A 15,769-nucleotide genomic window follows, 5' to 3' on the forward strand; every position below is an offset into this window, starting at 1 on the left:
CCTTAATTATTAATTCCCTTAATTCTTGTAGATTTTTCTGGAGTTTTAAACCCAAACTTTGGTCTTCCTGTGGATAGATTTGGTTCAGTTGTCATTTTGGAATGGAATGAGGTGAAAAGCAGGGGGAAATTGGACTCATGACCTCAGTATTTCTCCAAATCCTGGCTGTCTTCTTGCCTCAGTGATCAGTAGCCACCCTGCAATTAATGAGATTAATGTAACTCCATTCATTATTGTAAGCGTGGCCTTTTAATTCATAAAATCCAACTCCCATCTCTACTGTTCTGCTGTAGTGAGCAAGGTGTAAACATATTAATATTCCCACCAAGGGAAATATTGCAAATATTGCTGCTCATATTGACAGTGAACCTACAGCCAATCTACATTTTACAATAACAGCCTGCAGCTGCAACATAAGTAATTTGGAAAAACTGAAAGTGCTTATGGTAGCTGTTTTCATTCAGCAATATTTACAGTATGGTACGACTATCAATAAAAGGAGCAGAATTGATCGGCGACTCCATTTATTCGCTCTCCAAACCGCCTCCGTTTCATCAAATTGGCGTGACCTATCGCTGCTGGCGTCATGAAAGAGCGCGGAGTACAGACGCTACCCTGTCACAGAGTACATAAATACAACGAGAAGGATCATTGCCAGAAATTAACCCGGACGCTTCAACTCGCTGATCCTCTTGACTGGACAACAGGCTGACGGAATCTCTGACACCATGAAAGTAAGTACAATGCAGGAAAAGTTTTACGGCTTAGTTTCACATTTTCTAGAGACTGTATCCTGGGGGAGACGGGGAAACAGTGATTGTAGCCACGTTTTTCCACATAGAGCGCTCGAGATGTTATTGCGTGCACACGAGATAGAATTCGTTCCCACGTTTTATTTCATTCCTGCGCACGTTCATTCCGTTCAACGCATAGGTTGGCTATCAACACGCACAAGCGGTTCGCCTTATTCCAAGTATTCGCCATGCGTTAAGACGCACACAACTCATTCAGCAACACCGTTAACTATCCCCTAAATAAAAAGGAACCATATACCAACCGTTTTTAAAATCAGACATAACATAATAATCTTCAACAAAATGAAGACACCTTGAACACACAGGTTATCAATACAGCCTGCCCACCGTGCGCAAGGAGGCATACCTAACAGTGCACCGACTCAAGTTCGATGTTTCGAGCAACCTGGCAGACAAACATATATTTTATCACCCTTCTGCCCCGAGGGCATATTAGTGCCAGTTAAAGAACAATACGAATGTTACAGTAAAGATCCAAGGTTACATGATTAACTTAGAACGTAACAGAGCAAACCCAGAAACAAAGGCTAAGAGCCATTGAATGTCTTAGAGAAGTTTTGATAAAATATTTAGCTGTTAATATATAAATCTTCTTTCTTTCTTTCTTTCTTTCTTTCTTTCTTTCTTTCTTTCTTTCTTTCTTTCTTTCTTTCTTTCTAACAAGGGATTAGCTAACGGTGTTGTTGAATGGGTTTTGTGCGTCTTTACGCACGGCGAGTATACTTGAATCAAGTTCCTAGTAGCCTATGCGAACAACGTTGTATTGGCACTTTTCTCTTGCGCACGAATTATCCAATCTTTGGAAACTCTCTTGCGCGCACAAATAGCATTTCGAGTGCGTGATGTAGTGAAACGTGGTCGTGATTTATTTTTTTCTCTCTATGCAGACTCCGGGGCTAGATAAAATTGCAACGAAAAATTGTTTCACTAAACTTAACTTTTGTATAAAAAGAAATACGATATCGAAAAAACAAAACAAAGCTAAACAGTTCTATCCATAATATGCTACTTTCCACTTAACTTGCAAAGTTACTCCACGAATCTAAGGCTTAGTGAAATGATTTCTAATGAGCATACCCCAAAAAGGTCAATTAAGACGTTTGGTACCATTCACCATTATCTCCACAGGCTGTGAGGACCATCACATTAACTTACGTACTCACCCTTTCACTACTGGTATCGTTTATCTCACAGACCTGGAGTGCACCGAAGGTAAAGCTGTTTTATATTCCTATCTCAAACGATTGACTGAACTATTTTCATTGCATAACTGAGGAAAAAGAGCTATAATTCTGAAACGACTGATTGTTAGCAAAGAAAGTGCAGGATTGCTAAGCAGAACCATATAATATAAGCAGTTTCTTTGTTTCTTCATTGAAGGGCTCTTTCCAACGGAGAAACTGGACCCCGCAGGCTATGCTGTACCTCAAGGGAACTCGTATGTAGGCTTATTTACCCTCTGATCCCATGCCTGTATTTAGTCACAAAATGTCCCTATGGAAAAAACAGGCATAGCCATCCTGGAATAACTCTTTTATTATGAAAAGAATGAAGTCGGTTTGAAAAATATATTGGGTGGTTTCACAGTGTCATGGATAAATTACATATTGTGTGTATAATTACTCATATTATTTACTTCGTAATGTAATATCCATTTATTAAAGAATTGAGCAGTTTTGGTCTTCATGTGGCTCTTACTTCAAAGAGACAATCTGTTATACAAATTGTATTGATATAAAAACATAAATCCTTTCATATCTGTTTATTGACATGCATTCTAAATAAACATACAAACAAACAAACAAACAAAAAACCCTGAGCAGTGATGCAAGTTTTTCTTTTTTTTTTTCCTAGAGGGGCGCAGGTTCATCTCAGAAGACCGAAAAGAAGGCGATGTCTATGACACATTACACTTAGGTACAACTCATTTTACAAATAAAATTGTTTGTGTAGTTCAAAACACACTTAGTTAAGTTTCTTTATTTTATGGGAATATTTAATAAAAAAAAGTTTCCCTCAAAGCTCCCCAAAACAGTCATGGAGGTGGAATCACCTTTGCCTTATGAGGCAAACAGATAATTTGTGTTTGGTGTGTTTTCCCTCTCAGAGACCCGTAGTCAAAACACAGAGAAGCTGAGTGTGGATCAGGCAGCCACCGTCCTCCTCAACTTCCTGCAGCAAGCTAGAGAGGGAGGTGAGAACAGCATCTGTATCAGCTGGCATGTGACAGCTAGATCAGATATGCAGGTCAGGGCTGAAGTTTGGTTGGAGTGGGGGCAAGGCAGTGAAGTGAATACAGTACTAGCAAATAAAACACAATGATCAGAGGAGGCAGCAGTGCTTGTTTCATTCCTCAGTAGTTCAGTCTCAACAACTTCCACCAATCAGAAGGTTAAGGCAGCTTGTATGTAGCATGTGAGGTGAAACCTGCATGCTCATGGCAACGTAATGTCTTTGCCAGTTTAATGGTTATAGATACAAAAAAAGAAAGCTTTTAAGTGGAGTGGAAATTGCACAGGATTCCATACCCCACTTAGACATCACATTTAAGGATCTTTTCATAGTCTTTTATTGATGAAATTCAAGCCAACCTGCATGTTGTGGTAAAAATAATAATATGATGAAGTTGAAAGTTCAAGTCAAAAAGGGACTCAAGTGCTACACTATATCAACACAAATTCCTGTACTTATTCTTATTTCTACAGGCCAAAGAGATTGAGAGATAGCTGCTGAAAAATCTCTGAAAACCATCTCTTAATTTCACTTTCAAAGCAACACATTTCTCTTGTAATCCACAAACTTGTTAGGACTCAAGGCATTCTTACAAAAAGATTGTGTCTTTTACTCTGTCTGTGACTCAAGACTTATATTTTAATTCCATAATTTAATATTCTTTTTCTCTCATGTAGCTGATGAAAACCCAGATGAGGTGTATTTACAGGAGCTGCCGATGTGGAAGAGAGAATATTTCTGGTAGTCTTTCATGCATTTGTAAATCTGCCAGACAACGTCATCTTTGTTTTTGAATGTAAATTGTTCAGTCCTGTGTGAGGGAGAAGAGTAGCTGTTTTGTAAATATGAACTCTCTGTTGATGTTTAAAATGTGATGTTTTAATAAAAGAAGATAGAAATCATAGCACATCTTGTCTGAGAATGTCTGAGTTTTTTTTAACTTCCATAAGGCAGACAAGATCAGTTAGGCTGCTAGCATTGTTGGATTGCATCACAACATATACCTGTGTGTCATATGGAGCCTTGGGAAACACCATAATTAAACTGAGTTTCAGAACAAGAGTCTGGATTGTGTGTTGGGCCACTGGTACCAATCTACCCAGTAAGTGATGTCTGTCAGGTGAGGTTCCAATACCCACATCAGCAACAGCCTGCCCTGCTGTCGCTGTGCGTTAAGTGATACAGAAGTATCTGCTACTGTACCACTTTACTGTACAGAAGCTTCTTTACTGAGGCTGTGAGGCTCCTTAATTCATCCTCCACTCTCCACCATAAATACAATCTTGTTGGTTTTGTGAATAGCATTTTGTTGGGAAACCCTGTATTGTAGAATGATAAATAAATGAACGTTGAACCTTGATCTCCCTCATTAGTTTTTTTCTGGTAATCAGATGGTGGTTATTGTGTCCACACCCATCCGAAGCACTGGGGGACTGGATAAACGTGTACAGTCTGCAAGTACTCATGGCAAATTCCAGTTTCCTGACTCTCCTTGTTGCTTCTTAATCCTCATCATGGTCCTTCACAAATGTGTTGTCGGGGGTGGAAAGGAAAAGGGCAGTTGGAGATGGAGTATTGAGAATTGCCAGGAATAGTGGAAACCCTATGTGTTTTGGAGACAAAGGAGCCCCATTTTTCTGACCGCTTAACATTTTATAGGACCAATGCTCTTGTGGCTGAATGGGAGCAAATACCTGCAGCCAGGTACCAACATCTGATGGAAAGGCTGCAACCAGAAGAATGGAGTCTGTTGTAACTGCACATTAATGAACGTGTTTTTTTTTTTTTTAATCGTGGAATATTCAGTGGTCCATAAACTTTTAGCCATGCAATGTATTTTGTCCAGCATTTCTCTAACATAATATCCTTCTGGCAACAGAAATTGAATCTCAAAAATTAATTTTTGATAGGACTTCTGTGTCTTATGAAAACCTATAAATTTGATTTTGGGGAACTGACATGTTTTAATTTTGGCTGAAAAATAGCGTCATTATGGTTAACAGCCTTACTATAAGCATAAAGTTTACAGGTTTAGCTAAACACTCCAATTTGTAAGGCATTTCATCTAACTGTAGCCATATGTTAAAAATGCACCACACAGAGTAATAGCAAATACAGAGGTTGTTGCATGTCAAATTAATTCTTTTGACCTTTGATGAAAATCAATAGGAAGAACCTCTAGAGACTTCAAGCCATTATTGTCTCGTCTTCAGCAAAACCTCAAAATTCATCTGAGAGTGTTTTTTCTCACAAGATTCACAAGTTTCCATACTCACGTGAACATAAAATTCGCTGACTTCTCAAACTAAATATAAACAGTAGCTCTAATCCAGGAACCCAGACTTGGGGTGACTATGACACAGCACAAAGGGTTTGAACTTGTAAAATTATTTTTTTATTTCACTGGCATTAAGGCAGAGCAGATTAGTAATCCTGCTAGAAATACTGAATTGCATTAGAACATACTATATAACTGACAAAATTCTGTTGCCCAAAGAAGCATGTACATTGAAAACAATAAGAATGGACATCGAAGACCCCACAATTAAACTGAGCTTCTGACCAGGAGCCTGGGATTTGTGGTGGACCGGGATCAGGAGTAGGATATAACATTCAGAACTTTTGGAAATTTTGTCTCAAAGCATGGTGACATTATTTTAGCAGGAATGTGATCTCCTTCACCAGTGTATTTCTGGGAAAATGATTACTCGTTACAGATTGAACAGAAACACTGCATGCCTATAACTGTAAATCTGTGTACAGTCTGCAGGTACTTATGGTAAAATTCAGATTCCTGACTCTCCTGGTTGCTTCTTTTTGCCCTCTGGCACAGCACCCAGCACAAAGGGAGACTTGATGTTCAGCCGGTCCCTCTCAGCCTCCTCGTCTTCATCATAGGGCTCGTCATCATCATCGTCCTCCACATCACTGTGGTGGGGGGTGGAGTGGAGGGAGGCAGAAGGAGATGGGGGCACCGAGTAGGGCCGGGGGTAACGGAAACCCTCTGTCTGTGGAGACAAAAGATTTCAGTTTCAGTTCTCTGAAAACCTCCTGGCAAAGACTTCAGATTTGCCGCAAATAGATTGTCCATCACAATCAGCAACATCAGTGATCTCAGACTTACCCTCCCCTTGTAACAGGGTTTGTCTTTCTTCTCATCTTCCATTTTTACCTCCTTTTCTCTTTTATTTACTCCTCCCTGTGTTCCTCCTTTCTTTCCCACAACTTTCCCTTTCCCTCTTTCTTTCCTCTTTAAATTTCCCCTTTTCCTTCTTCCCTTCCTTCCCTTTCTTTCCATTTTCCTCTTTCTTGTTCCTTTTTTGCTTAACCTGCTTTCTCTCCCTCCTTCACTTTTTCTTTTTTCATTTCCCCATTTATTTTCAACTAGATTAGTTTAACTCTCCCATACATTAACAATGAACTAAAAATTAATTTGTATCAATCCATACAATTATATATGGAATATAGTCAGTCACAGCCCTTGAATCAAATAAGGAAGAACAAAAGGAGAAAGGTGGAGTCTTATTTTATGTAAAATGGCAGGGATCGGCATCAGCACACTCCGCAATTACGTCGTGTCATTCATCCAAATGCTAGGCTGTCAATTACAGTTTGACAAATGGGTAACATCCAACAGTATCCACTGTATGTCAGTCAGTACATGAGGGGTATTCTCATGTACACGCATGTGCAGTTACAGGAAGACTTTGTTCAAGGTTCTCAGTCAGCATTTCACTGGGAGCAAACTAAAGATGATTTTCAGTTTGCAGCACAATTGAATAATTGTACTTAACGCAATGGCATGTAAAGTTGTTGCTTTCTATTTCCAGTAAAAACTCTGTTGTACACAAGAAGAATTAGCCTGGGAGATATTATAGTAGAGGGCAGCACGGTGGCACAGCAGGTAGTGTGCGTGCCTCACAGCAAGAAGGTTGCCGGTTCGATCACCAGGCGGGGCCTTTCTGTGTGAAGTTTGCATGTTCTTCCTGTGCCTGCGTGGGTTCTCTCCAGGCACTCCGGCTTCCTCCCACATACCAAAAACATGCTCATTAGATTAATTGGTGACTCTAAAATTGCCCCTAGGTGTGAGTGTGAATGGTTGTCTGTGTATATGTTGCCCTGCGATCGGCTGGCGGTCCAGGGTGTACCCCGCCTCTCGCCCGTTGAGAGCTGGGATAGGCTCCAGCCCCCACGCAACCCTGAAAGGGATAGGCGGTATAGAAAATGGATGGATGGATGGATGGATGGATGGATGGATGGATGGATGGATGGATGGATGGATGGTGTTGTGATGTTTGCACGCAGTTTTACAACGTTTTCGGTGGCCTTTCTGTTACTTTTTACACTCTTTGTAATGGAGGGCCATACAGTTGAGAGTGGGGGCATTGTCTACACATGCGAGCAGCTGATTGCATTGTGCAAACCCACACTGCAGAACAGAGAGAGGATTGTAGTCCCAGATGCAGGGGCGGGGCTTGCCAGGCAGTTGCTTGGAGCCACCGGCCACTAGGGGGCCCCCTAGGGCTCCCAAAATATACTCCACAGCAACGACAACAATGGGCAATTTGCAATGACATGACACTGCAGTAGCAAACCCCCCTTGTGGGGCTCCGCCCCATCTGCCTTCAGTCTGCACCTGACCCTGTACTGCATGACAAGTGAAATTTAAGTGAAATTTAAATGTGATTTGTCCAGTGCTGTGCCGAAACATGATTTTGTCCCACTGCCCCCCGGGTCAAGGTCCCCCACATTTCACCCTGAATGTAGAAGGAATGAAGAGGAGTTATCCCTCTTGAGCCGAAAAAAAGAAGCAGAGAAAAGAAAAGGAGGAAAAAAGAAAGAGAGACTGTGGTAAGTGCATTATTGCCTACTGACTTAATTGTCTACTGACTTAATTGTCACAGACTCCATAGGGGCTAACACAGTTAGCTAAGCTAATAATTAAGCCATGATGAATGCAATGAAAACAGGGTAGCACGGTGGCACAAGTGGTAACACTGTCGCCTCACAGCTAGAAGGTCCCCGGTTCGAATCCCGCTGTGGGCGCTGGTGGCGTGTGCTCGAGGACAGTGCCTGCTGCTCGAGGAAAAAGGGGGCTTGGAGTTTGCATGTTCACCTTAAATAACCCCCACTAAAAACATGGCAAGAAGATGACAGCCTGACCACCAAGGTGGGTCCCTGGGCGCGGGCACCGGCATTGGTTGGCCCACTGCTCCTGATCTGCCGCGTAGCATGTGTGCGTGTGATCTGCCCCTGTAGCATGTGTGTGTGCAGTGATCAATAAAGTAAATCTTAATCTTAAACAGGACACAACAACATTAGCAGGCTAGCTAGCAGCAGCCGCTAGCCTGATGCTAGTAAATCCTGCTAGATTTGCTCCACTCACCACCAGCAAACAACAACAAAACTTCTATTGAGTGTCGAGATAGACCAGCAGACTAAGAGTCAAAAAATAATTATAATAATAATAGCCTAATAATAATAATAAATTGCACCTTGATTGCACCTTGACCTTGCTATGCATGATGATGGATATGTTTGTACTCCGAGGAGAACATTTAAACTTAAAACATGTTGAATTTCAATGTGAAATCATTTTGAACTGACTGAATAAATGTTATCCGCCGCGAGAAAACCAGCAACAAGTCCGCCGGCGCAAGTTGAGTAAACAAGGAAAAATCTTTTTTTTTTTTTTTTCTTAATTAGTGATTTTCGTTTATTTGCAGAATATGTAAGTTGAAATCATGAAGAAGCCACTCCATGTTTCAAATAACAGTATTGGGGGCCTTAAAACTGTAAACTTTGTATTTGAATTTGGGTTGTTTTAGCGGAAACTCACGGTCCTAGTTGGGGGTGTGGCAATTCAACAGTAAATTAGCATACTAGCTTTCTTTGGCTATTCACTCGCTTCTGTTCTTTTTTCGGCCAATCATCTGCACATTAAAAGGGAAACACATGACTACTTATGCAGCTTCTGGTTATGCCCATGCTGGTAATGTGGTGTCTACATGTTTGTCTTCATTGGTGTGTTCGAGCGGTTTTATGTTTTCATCGCACTTGTCTGTCCCAATGCGCACATACAGCCGTGGGACTCTTTTTGACATGGGCAACACAGCAATCTGCAAATTAAACCCAGCACACGCCAGCAGCCCGTTTCGACACTGACCCTCTGTTAATGTCCTGTACATATAGCAGCATTGACAATAAAGTTGACTTGACTTTAGAATCCCTCGACCTCACAGTGGAGGAACTGGAGTGTACGATATCAATGTGCTGATCAGCCACAGGAGCTCATTCAGTAGCAGACTGATCCATCCCACTGCACCACAGAGTGACAGAATTTATTTAATTTTATTTAATATTAGAAATAAGTATCTACATTTGCTCCTTCTAACTCTTAAGTGTATTACCTTTCATGTTTTTCATTCTTATTCAGGGGCTTTTTGTAACAAAAGAATTTCCATTTCCAATAGTTAGGGGGTTGGACTCATGTAAATGAGATGCAATGAGCAGCACTGTTACCTGGCTCCACTGTTAGGTGAGAATCTTTCAGGCTGGATTTCTCAAGTCACTAGTTTGAGAAGTGCCTACATTCAGATGGTCACATCTTCCTCAAATATTTTCAGATTTCCATGTGTTATACATCATTGGAAAGCTTAGATACTACACTTTCAGAATCTATGAACAACTCAAAATGCCCCCCGGGAGACTTCCTGCTGGTTTTCTCGTGGCTGGTCACGTACGTCATAAAATATTTCTTTCCTATCTCTCGTCAGGATCATTACTAACATTTTTAAAACCAGCAAAGCTGGGGAAGGATAACATGCCCACTCCCAACACTGGTGATGAACTGTAAGTTCAGTATTCCACTTCAATTGATAATATGTGCTATGCCCTCTAAATATTCTTTATGACAGTAGCATAAAGTAGTAGTTGTAGAGAGTGCTGTGTACATTACTTATATACTCAGGTTTGTATTATTTATATCTTAAGTTCTACTAATTTGCAGTGCACTTTTGGAATAAAGGAAAGTTCATATTTTCTATATTTTTGTTGGTGTCAGATTATTTACAACAAGAATTATTGGCCTGGGCTTTCAGGGACCTCTGTTGGTTCCTGGACCTCACTTTGAGAACCACCAATCTATTTTTTCAGTATTCATGTCAAATGTCCCGGAAATTGTGCATTTATGTGTGCAAAAACCAAATTTTTGTGGCGTGCACGGGTGGGGTGGGGGGCCCAGGGATTTCTGTTTCATGTTACCTTTAAGGAATGTTTCTGTAGCCCGGACATTGAGCTGCTAGCTGTGGGGATGCAGCCTTATTATTTGCTTAGGGACTGCGTCTGCCATCGTGATTACTGTTGACATCCCTCCGAAGGCAGACAGGGAAGCAGCACGTGACGTTATCCACTCCACCGTAGCAGAGCTACAGACGCAGCAACCAAATGCGTTTCCAGTTAATTACTGGAGACTTTAACCAGACAAAACTCTGCCAACTTTCAGCCAGTTTATCAACTGTCCCACCAGAGACAACGCCACACTAGACTTACTGTATGCCAATGCAAAGGATGCATACAGTGCCACTGCCCTTCCCCCCAGGCAGAGCTGATCACAGCCTGGTGTTGTTAACACCTGAGTACGTCCCCATTGTCCAGAGGCAGCCAGTGAGGAGGTGGACTCAGGAGGCTAATGAGTCACTGCAGAGCTGCTTTGAGACAGCAGACTGGAATGTGTTGTGTGAGCCACATGGGGAGGACATCAAACTCAAACTCAACTTGATTCATATAGCACTTTAAAAACAACCACAGCTGGGACAAAGTGCTGTACATAAATAGACAAAACAATATAAAAAGAATAAAATAGATAAAACAGGGATAACCACTAAAATAATTGTTTCATTGTTTTTTAAAACAATTAAAAACAACACAACAATAAATAAAACCATTTAGAGATTTAAAAACAAACAAAAGAATCTTAAAATGGACCCTAAAGTGCACAGGCAGCCAGTGGAGGGAGGCCAGGGTGGGAGTTATGTGCTCCCTCTTACACACTCTAGTTAACAGGCAAGCGGCTGCGTTTTGCACCAGCTGGAGGCGTGCGAAGGAGGACTGGCTGACTCCAAAATAAAGTGCATTACAGTAATCCAGCCAACATTTGATAAAGGCATGGATTACTGTTTCAAACTGCTGTTGTGCAAGAAAAGGCCTCACCTTTGCCAGCTGCCTAATCTGGAACAAGCTGGACTTCACTAGAGCACTACTTTGCTGATGCAATTTAAAATCACTTTCCATCTTAACACCCAAGTTTGAGACTGTTGGCTTTACATAGCCTGCCAAAGGGCCCAAGTCAACAGGAGGGGGGTCACAAGGGCCACTGGGGCCAAACACCATCATTTCTGTTTTGTTCTCATTGAAATTAAAAAAGTTCAAGGCCATTCAGGCTTTAATGTCTTCAAGACATGACAGAAGTGGTGTGAGGGAGAAGGCATTTTTCTTTTTCATTTTTTCTTTTTCAGCGGCACATATATATATGACTGACTGTCATCAGCATAACAATGGAAAGAGATGCCATGCTTTCTCAGGATGGAGCCCAGAGGCAGTAAATACAGAGAGAAAAGCAGAGGCCCTAAAATCGACCCCTTAGGAACCCCATACAGTAGTAGTAGAGCTGGACTCCGACTTTCCAAGGCTAACACTCATACTCCTGTCGGCCAGATAAGATTTGAACCACTCTAGTGTAGTACCACAGATGCCCACTAGGTGACATAACCAAGCCACTAGTGTGTTGTGGTCTACAGTATCAAAAGCTGCAATTAAGTCCAACAGAACCAGAAATACATGGTCCGCACAGTCATTAGCCAGGAGGATATCGTTAAAAACTCTTAATAAAGCTGACTCGGTGCTATGCAGAGTTTTAAAGCCAGACTGAAAGACTTCCAGGACACCATGCTCATCCAGGAAAGACTTCAACTGAGCATGAACAACTTTCTCCAAGATTTTAGAAATAAAAGGCAACTTGGACATGGGCCTTAAGTTGGCCAACACGCTACAACCAAGGCCAGGTTTCTTAAGTAGGGGCTGCATCACTGCATGTCTAAAACTTAGGGGAACAACACCAGAAGACAGACTGCTGTTAATGATAGCTAAAACTGACTGCCCTATACTAGGGAAAACCTCTTTAAAAAGATGAGGAGAGACAGCATCACAGGGAGAACCTGATGGCTTAATATGGCCAAACAGATGTTCTAAAAACGACAGAGACACGGGCTCAAACTTATCAAGAGCTATAGAAAATGGGACAGGGTCAGTGGGATCCGATGCAGGAGCTGAGATGAGAGCCCTAACAGTAGCAACCTTATGAATAAAAAAGTGCAGGAAACTATTGCACATTTCAGAAGATGCCTCCAAGCTGACAGGCTATGGGGCATTAAGAACAGTGTCAATGGTTTTAAATAACACACGCGGGTTGTGATGATTGGACTCAACGATGATCAATAGCCTGACAGAGTGTATCACAGAGTACATCAGATTCTGTGAACAGACCATAATGCCAACTTGGACTGTACGCCGCTTTCCCAACAACAAGCCCTGGATCACCAGTGAACTGAAAAGTCTGCTGAACAAGAAGAAACAAGATTTCAGGTAAGGGGACAAAAAAGAAGAGTGTTCGACATGAGCTGAGGAAGAAGCTGAGGCAGAGCAGAGAAAAGGATGTGTGGACAGAAACGATGGAGAACACAGGCTCAAGGCAAGAGACAGACCAGCAGCTAGCAGCCTTGAGGAGCTAAACCACTTTTTCAACAGGTTTAGCTCAAAGCCAGGAGTGGCCCTTCAGTCCCCCGTCCCTTCACACCGCCCCACTTTCCACAATGGCCTCCACAACCCCCCTCTGCCCAAGCTCTCTCCCTCCAGCCCTCAACCCTCCCTGGTGATCTCTCCCTTGGACTTAACTCCCACATCCCCCGCCATCCCCCACAGCACCCCCTGCACGAGCACCATCCCCTGCCTGACAGTGGGCCAGGTAAGACGACAGGTGGATATGCTCCACTGGGCAAGGCTGCTGGCCCTGATGGCATTAGAGTCCTGAGGACCTGTGCCAGCCAGCTGTCTGTGATCCCGGGTCACCCCTTTAACCTAAGCCTGAGCCTGCAGAGAGTCCCAGTACTGTGGAAGACATCCTGCGTGGTTCCTGCTCCAAAGAAGAAATCTCCATCTGGCCCCAACGACTACAGACCCATTACATCACTCATGATGAAGGTGCTGGAGAGGCTGGTCCTGGCCCACCTCCGATCACAGGTGAAATCATCACTGGACCCTCTACAGTTCACCTACCAACCCCATCTGGGTATGGACGACGCCATCATACACCTGCTGCATTGTGCTCACTTCCACCTGGATTGTAAAGGCAGCACTGTGAGGATCACTTTCTTTGATTTCTCCAGTGCATTTAATACCATCCAGCCGCTGCTCCTGGGTGAGAAGCTGCAAGTGATGGAAGTCGATGTGCCCACAATCTCCTTGGATTACTGACTACCTGACAGACAGACCAGCAGCTTGTCCGACTGGGCAACGTTCTGTCTGAGACTGTGGAAAGTAATACAGGAGCACAGGAGACTGTTCTGTCTCCTTTTCTCTTCGCCTTGTACACCTCAGACTTTCAGTACAACTCTTCATTGTGCCACCTACAAAAGTTTTTGGATGACTCAGCGGTGGTGGGGTGTATGACGGATGGACGAGAGGAGGAATACAGAGCAGTGGTGGAAGATTTGTGGATTGGTCTGGTAGAAATCACCTGCTGCTTAACATGGCCAAGACCAAGGAGATGGTTATTGATTTTAGAAGGAACAGGACGACCACACAACCACTGTGTATTCTGGGGGAGAATGTCGAAGTGGATGAGGATCACAAATACCTTGGAGTACACCTTGACAACAGACTGAACTGGAAAACTAACATCAACGCTGTGTATAACAAGGGGATGAGCAGACTCTATTTCCTGAGGAGGCTCAGATCATTCAACGTGCGCAGCAAGATGTTGGAGATCTTCTACCAGTCTGTTGTTGCCAGTGCACTCTTTGCTGCAGTGTGACACCAACAGACTGAACAAACTGATCAGGAAGGCCGGCTCCATTATTGGCTGCAAACTAGACACTTTTGAGGAGGTGGTGGAGAGGAGGACACTGGACAGACTGTTATCCATCATGGATAACCCTGAACATCCTCTTCACCACCTTGTGAACAGACAGTGGAGCTCATTCTCCAATAGACTTTCAGCTCCACTGTCACAAGGACCGCTTCAGGAAATCATTCCTGCCACGAGCCATCACACTGTACAACAGTAACTTAAACAGTTAATCCACCAACCTCACAGACTCTTGTGTTTTACATATTACTTTTACATATTATCTGTACTACTGCTATATTGCACATATGGGCCATGGTTTACACTTATATCTCATCTGAAACCGCACGTTTGCTGTTTTTTGCTGTAAATACTGTTTATATACTTAGTTATATTGTATTTTTATTACATCATTATAATATTATATAATATGTATTATACATTATAATACATATAACTATATATTTCGTTTTACTTAGTTATATATATATTTTTAATTTCTATTCCTGTGTATATTTTTTGTTACTTTTTCTAAATAATTGCATATACATCCTGTGTTTGCTTGTATGTTTAATTGCTACTGCAACAAAATAATTTCCCAAATCGGGATCAATAAGGAAGCAGTCTAAGTCTGAGTCTAAGTCATAAAATCACACTACCCAGGATTTACAAAAGCAAATTGTTCTGGCTACAGTTCATTTAATACCAACAAACAAAACCTTGTTTCTGAGAAATTCTGTTTTAGTGACTACAGAGTTATTCAAGTTTTTAAGGCCGTATTTGATCTATTTTAACACAGAGAAAGTCAGCAGCAATCATGATTTTTCTAACCTTTACCAAAGTGCTTTTGTTGCCTAATCTGTTATGATTTGGCTCTGATGTTTTCTCTAGGTGGTGTTTTTCTTTCCTCCCTCTCTGTCAGCAGGCTGAGCGCGCGAGAGAGGTGGGTCTGATCCCCTCAGGTGCAAGCTTCATTAGACACACCTGCGCCTCATTGGCTAATCAACCGGCTTCTTAAGCCAGCTCCAATTTGACTCCTGTGCCAGACTATTCTCTATGCTCTTGCCATACTAGTCTTGCTCCTGTCGTGATCACCTGTCTCTCTCTCCGCATGTCTCCAGTGTTCTTTGTTTGCTGTGTGGTTCCCTAGTGAGTTTTCTCCGAGACATTTTGAGTTGTTATAGTTTTGTATCGATCTCCAGTGAGTTTGCTCCTGGACACTTTGAGTTATTTTTGCCTCCTGAGTGAGTTATCGCCCTTGTGGTGTTTTTGTGTTTTTGCCTTTGTTTTGCTACTTTTCCCGCAGTTGTGTTTTTGGTTTCTTTTACTTTGAAGGAGTTCTCCCCATGAAGGTGATTTTGGGTTCATCAATAAACGTTTATTGTTTAATGACTCTGCAGCTGGGCCCAGGCTCTTCCTGTCCACACATAACATAAACCTAATCACAGTCTGGAGACAAACCCTGGATTCTGGTGTCAGAGTCCTGCACTCCCTGCGACTACAGTACGGTACATTAAATGTAATGTTTCATTCACTCAAATGTTGGATTTGTCAGCAAAATGTAATTATGAATGTAAATTAGTTGTATATAATCATAATT

The 15,769-nt window shown here is 42.2% G+C and overlaps 2 protein-coding genes across 2 annotated transcripts in view; one reads left to right on the top strand and one right to left on the bottom strand.

The window, feature by feature from the left end:
* Window positions 1-679: 679 nt before the first annotated feature.
* spx (spexin hormone) lies at window positions 680-3,937 on the top strand. The gene is made up of 6 exons (XM_070992575.1): window positions 680-734; window positions 1,944-2,027; window positions 2,196-2,253; window positions 2,670-2,732; window positions 2,923-3,009; window positions 3,725-3,937. The coding sequence occupies exons 1-6, from the start codon at window positions 729-731 to the stop codon at window positions 3,790-3,792; spliced, it is 366 nt and encodes a 121-aa protein (XP_070848676.1). The 5' UTR covers window positions 680-728; the 3' UTR covers window positions 3,793-3,937.
* Window positions 3,938-5,833: 1,896 nt separating this feature from the next.
* Window positions 5,834-15,769, bottom strand: part of gys2 (glycogen synthase 2) — a 57,368-nt gene continuing 47,432 nt past the window's right edge. The window contains exon 16 of the mRNA XM_070992596.1: window positions 5,834-6,055. Within this exon, the coding sequence (XP_070848697.1) occupies window positions 5,834-6,055 (222 nt within the window). The remainder of the gene's footprint in view (window positions 6,056-15,769) is intronic.

The sequence above is a fragment of the Chaetodon trifascialis genome, chromosome 22, assembly GCF_039877785.1.
Source record: "Chaetodon trifascialis isolate fChaTrf1 chromosome 22, fChaTrf1.hap1, whole genome shotgun sequence".
NCBI lineage: Eukaryota > Metazoa > Chordata > Actinopteri > Chaetodontiformes > Chaetodontidae > Chaetodon > Chaetodon trifascialis.